Below are 6,000 nucleotides of genomic sequence, written 5' to 3' on the forward strand. Positions count from 1 at the left end.
AACTGTAATTACCTGTTCGTGGATGATATCAATCTGCAGAAATTTTTATTTCTCCTCCCTCTTGCAGGTTCACTGCTTCACTGTGGCTTTATTTGCTCCATTATTGCAAGGCCAATCTCTGTGGGATTCTGTACTTTGTTGATTCTAATGAGATGTATGGCACGCCGTCTGTATTTCTTACCGAAGAGGGTAAGTATGAAACAGAACCTTTTACACGATGTTGTCGTTCTCTTGTGCGCTGTCTATTGGTAGATACGTCTGCAATTAAGGAAGACGTTGACAGCAAGGCAGCTCAGCGAAAGTGATGATTTTCAAACGTGGGCTGCACGGGAAACTCTTGTTTCTCTTCTGGCAGCTTAAACCAAATGCCTTCTTTACAAAGGAATTCACTTGTGTGTTCTTTTGTTTGCTCTGGTTTTGTTTCGAGGAGGGAGGAGCACGTTCCAGTTGGGTGGCTGCTTAGGACAGTCGACATAAATGACATAAATGCGCACCCACTTCATGCACTTCCGAGTAGTATTTTTGTGTGGTTTTCACGAGCTCTAATTTTCCTCGCAGGCCACTTGCATATTCAGATGCATCTTGTCAAAGGAGAAGACCTGGCTGTAAAAACGAAGTTCACCATGCCTTTGAGGGAGTGGTTCCGACTGGACATCTCTTTCAGCGGAGGCCAGGTATCTGCGCACAAGTCCCTTGAACGGTCAACGTCACCACTGATAACACTAAGCGTTGCTGTCAAGTCAGGGACCAGGATATCCGCAACAGCGAATTTGTGGCACATGATAAACTCTTTACAGCTACACACTTTTTCAATTAAACTTTTATGGATGAAAGTTTAAATCATCAGAATCCTGTCCCATTTAATTAACTTTTAAAGTGCTTCCTTCGACCATCTTGTGAATGAGTAAATAATATAGCCAGCGATATGGCCACAATTATCTGAGCAATTCAGTTTTTCCCTCCCCGAGGGAGTAGACTTTGTAGAGATAAATGTTCAAACAACATCGGCCATGTTTATACAGTGTTATCAGATCTACAACTTTTTTTTTTTTTTTACTGGAAATTTATTGGTTAGTTCAGCCAAGAAGCGGTTTCCCTATTTTTGGCAGTTACACAATTGCTTATGTTTGGCATTAAACAGACAAATAATATCCAACAAAGCTAAATGATGATTCTGGGAGGACAGAGAGTCTTTATCTACTTTGTACTATAAAACAGTGCGCACAACTGCTTCAGACTGTCGTAGCCCAGACTTTATGGATTCTGGCAAATCTGTTGTCATAATTGAAGACTAGTCCGTTTCTCGATATATGTGATGCCATCATCTTTTCTTTTTCTCATCAGCTTTTCTTATTGATTTGTGATTTTCCAGTAACAAAAGTAGAAGGGGCGTTTTGTTTGTCTTGTGTATTAGATAATACACAGGCTTCCCTTGGTGTTCAGGTTGATCACATTTCCTTTTTCTGAAGAGAAAAGAAATCAGGTCAATCCTTGTTGCTTCCTAAGGAGAGTCTGTGAGAGGATAGCTAGGATTGTGTGTGTGTGTGTGTGTGTGTGTGTGTGTGTGTGTGCGTGTGCGCGTGCACATGTTTATTTGTTTCCTTGACAATGTCAGGTGACAGAGCTGTGTTCCGTGGTCCAGCTTCCCATTTCCATGAGGGTTATGATGGCATTATAGTTTGGTTGCTGTTTTCTCCTAACGAGAAGGTCAGCTCGGCACTTTGTGTCCCTTAAATGGGTATCAAATCATCGGAGCAAATCACAGATCTTATTTTGCACCTTATGTATGCAAGGCACTTGGCTAATTGCCTGGCAAGGAGCTAATTGACTGTTTATGGAGGAAGCGTTGAGCAGGTGAAGGGATGTCATAAGGAGGGCTTAACTGCCAAATGATTCATATTGATTCATGCTGGGATGCTCAGGGAAGGCTTTGTGGAGAAGGTTCTGGGGATTGGGCGAAACTGAGATAGAGCAGGGGGTGGGGAAGATATTAGAGCATCACTGGAGGTTAAGCACATATGCCAGTTTGGAGGAGAAATTTGCAGACTATAGAAACCTACAAAAGGGGAAATGTCTTTAGGGCTAGAATGTGGACAGTCTTAAATATGAAGGAATTGGGATTTCTATTTGCAAGACAGCAGGATGTCATGGAAGGTTTTTGAGCAGAAGAAGAGTAAACCAAAGGAGTCCTTTAATTAAAGAGACAAATTTAATTTAGCAGGACACATAGTGGGGTAAGGATTAGGATGATCACATGGGCTAGAAAGAAAAAACGTAGGTGTTTTCTTGGTAGACTTTTGCCATCTGTCCCACTTTCCGTCCTACCTGGTCCCCCTGATAGCTGTAGGTCCCAAAGCAGTGTTCCTGACTTTCCACACCGAATCCACCTCTATGGTGGGACTTAACCATACTCCTTGCTTTGACCAGATGGACAAGTGACTAAAAGCAGCTTGCTGGTTTAGAGAAACAACTGGTTTGAATCTTTTTCTTCTCTGAGCTGACATGTTGCATATGGCTGAACTGGACTGGTTTCTATGTGTTAGTTTGTCTTTCATAGAAACTGTAGTCGCCACACCTTTGAGACTCTCATGAGGTCAGCACCTGTTTCCTCAACACGTGCTCTGTGCCACCTCTGGGAAGAAGAAGCCCCTTAGCTCCTGTGGCTTACATTGTCATAGCAGTCCAAGACTCAAGAAGAATACGTGACCGCTAACGGCAGTCTCAACAAAAGCATTGTCACTGTTGAAATGACAGTGACAATTCTCAGTGCTCAGGGAAGAGAGTGGGGAACAGCAAGGGCATGCAGAATGCTCAGCTCCAACTTGTTTCTCCCCCTAAGGCTCTCATGGAATCAGAGTAAAATTTCTTTTTCATTATTATTAATTTTTTAATGCTTATTTTTTTTTGAGAGAGAGAGAGAAACAGAGCTTGAGCGAAGGAGGGGCAGAGAGAGAGGGAGAGACAGGATCTGAAACAGGCTCCAGGCTCTGAGCTCTCAGCACAGAGCCCCACATAGGGCTTGAACCCACGGACCGCAAGATCATGATGTGAGCCAAAGTCAGGTGCTTAACCAACTGAGCCACCCAGGGGCTTCCCAGACTAAAATTTCATAAACTCCTTGTATCTTACCCATTTCCTGGTCTTTCTTTGCAACAAACTTATGAGCACAGATACCCTAGATGAAGCTTTGGCTTGTAGCTTGGAAGTGTCTGAAACCTACTGGGGGAAACTCCATGGTTGATATTGTTACCATGTGAAGTCCCTTGGAGAAATCAAATTTTGTAAATCTTATCATATACATGGGGCTAGTAAAGTATTAGTTTTGCTTCTGCAGAAGTGGATCAGGTGAGAGAAGACGCAGCCCATCTTATGAGTAATCTGTACCCAAGCCTGTATCGATGATGTGAGGTGTTGGGACATAACTGAGCTTGTGTATTTCTTTCAACACAGATAGTAGTGACTACCAGCGTTGGACAGGACTTGAAAAGCTATCATAATCAGACCATTAGGTAAGTGCAGTGTTTTCCTTTTTGTTCAAAATGTTATTGGGGCACCTGGGTGGCTCAGTCAGTAAAGCGTCTGACTTTGGCTCGGGTCATGATCTCACAGTTTGTGAGTTCGAGCCCTGCGTCGGGCTCTGTGCTGATAGCTCAGAGCCTGGAGCCTGCTTCCGATTCTGTGAAGCTCTCTCTCTGTCCCTCTCCTGCTTGCGTGCTCTCTCTCTCTCTCTCTCTCCCTCAAAAATAAATAAACATTAAAAACTTTTTTAATGTTATTTGTTAAGGATTAAGAAATCTTCATATGTTAGCCTTCAACCCCCATGTTTTTCCCACACCCCCTTATTCGCTTTTGCAAGCACAGACTGTGACCGGTCTGCCCTGTAGCCGGCCTTTGTATTTTTTTTCTATCCACAAGTTCCCCCCACATCCCCCACAACATTTTTGTTTCCTGAGCAAAAGAAACTATTCCTCTCTCCAGATCTCATTGTAGATTCCTCCTTTCATGGCACTTGATAATTCATTTTCTTTGAAAATTATCTTCTATGAAGGATTCTGAAAAATAAATCAAGGTATTAATGTCGCTTTTTTGAGAATGCTTGGTAACTTTGGCCTAGTATAAACCATGAAAGCAGACAGTTTTCATATTTATGTTTATAATCTAAATTTGAAATGCATGCAACTATTGATATTGCTGCAACATTTCATCTTCCTGTAACCATTCCCCGCAAGAGTTACAGACACTGAGAATGGGGTCCTTTGCCTTGCACTTCATAATTTTTTAATGTGCTTCAACCTCCTTGTCTAATAGCCGGCTTTTCTGGGAGCAGAACCATGGGGCAGCCTGCTTTGGGAACCCTGGATGTCTCAGCATTGCTAGACAATGTATATATAATCCAATGCCTAAGAGTAAGTGTAGAGAGTAGCAGCCAAAATCCCCAGCTTTATATGTGTAATTTATGTATTCGTGTGTACTACTCATGTACCAGCTTTGTCCCTATAATTAAAAAACAATGTATCAGGCACTTTGGCTGCGGGAGGAGGGCTCATTCCTCCGTGCTGCTGCCGTCCGACAGCAAGCAGGAAGCCCTCTCCAGAGAGACTCCTTCACTCAGACTCCTCACACAGTCCCAATGTTCTTGGAAACCAGTTGTTAAAGAAAGGAATGTGAGGAGAAGTGGGGACAAGGGAATGGAGGGAGGCATACAATGCACCCTACTTTCTCCCCACCATTCCTGTTTATGTTGAAGTCACACTGATTGCTTTCAGGCTCTGGGCACGTAGAACAATTCTTATGTTCATGGCAGGATTAAAGGATTACCGTTATAAGGAGAGGCTAAAGACAGGGGCGACTTGGTGGCTGTATTGAAACAGAGAGGCTGACGCCTAAGAGCAGAGGGGAAGTCTGAAAGGGTACCAAGTGGATTTAGAGCAGTCAAGTTCAGCGGACACGAGTTTTGTTGCATAGCAGGTGGCCGTGGGATCTTTGGAAAGTTCGGGAATAGGCAAGGCCTGGGAGTTTGTTCGCTTTGGAGAAACAAATGATGCATGGCTCTTTTGGAAACTCCTTCTAGTGCCCTGCTCTGCAAAAAGAGTCCCAGAAAAGGAGGGTTTGTATTTGGGGATGTGACGTGTGAAATGGTACTACTCTTTCTCTCCTGATGCCCCACCCACAAACAACCCCAGGACATTTTTGACAAACGATTGATTTCATAGGCTCTTTTTCATTCACTGTGTAAGGACTTCCTTTCACCTTACATCTCAGGGACCTGGATGTTGGCACGAGTGAACTGTAGGCGGAGGGATCACAGGGTGATCCAGAGCTGGGACCCAGATGTGGGAGAGAGACATAGGCCTTCCACATAAAATTTAAGGAGGTGCCCCAAAACATCAGTAGTTGTATTAGTTTACTAGAGTTGCTGGACCCTGAGCTGAGTGGATCAAACAATGGAAAATTATTGTCTTCCAGTTCTAGAGGCTAGAGATCCAAGATCATGTGTCTGCTGGGTCGTGCTGTCTCTGAAGGGTCTGGGCCAAGAGCTGTCCTAGGCTCCGAGGCTTCCAGGCCTTTCTTCAGCTCTGACAGCTCCTGGGGCTGTGGCTCCCTATCTTCACAGGGCCTTTTCCCTGTGACGGTGTGTGTGTGTGTGTGTGTGTGTGTGTGTGTGTGTGTGTGTGTACGTGCGCGAGCACACGGGTGCAAGCGCCCATATTTCTTCTTCGGACAAGGACACCAGTCATACTGGACTAAGGGCCCGTCCTGCCTGTCTGGCTTCATTTCAACTAATTACACCTGTGATGACCCTATTTCCCAATAAGGTCACCTTCTGAGAGACTGGGGGTTCAGACTTCAACCTGTGGATTCGGCTGGGGACAATGACACACTTAACTCATAACAGGAATCGTGATAAATAACATTTAATACAGTACTGTGAGAAATAAAAATTAATGGAAAGAAGGGACAGTGAACAAAAAAGAAACGTTTTGAGTATATACAGAATCC

The 6,000-nt window shown here is 44.0% G+C and overlaps 1 protein-coding gene across 1 annotated transcript in view; it reads left to right on the plus strand.

Moving 5' to 3' along the window:
• The window catches only part of SEL1L3 (SEL1L family member 3), a 99,972-nt gene that overhangs the window by 23,294 nt on the left and 70,678 nt on the right, over positions 1–6,000 (plus strand). Inside the window, exons 4-6 of the mRNA XM_029947925.1 lie at positions 68–189; positions 559–674; positions 3,451–3,509. Coding sequence (XP_029803785.1) covers positions 68–189; positions 559–674; positions 3,451–3,509 — 297 coding nt within the window. The remainder of the gene's footprint in view (positions 1–67; positions 190–558; positions 675–3,450; positions 3,510–6,000) is intronic.

Source organism: Suricata suricatta, chromosome 1 (assembly GCF_006229205.1).
Source record: "Suricata suricatta isolate VVHF042 chromosome 1, meerkat_22Aug2017_6uvM2_HiC, whole genome shotgun sequence".
Classification (NCBI taxonomy): Eukaryota; Metazoa; Chordata; class Mammalia; order Carnivora; family Herpestidae; genus Suricata; species Suricata suricatta.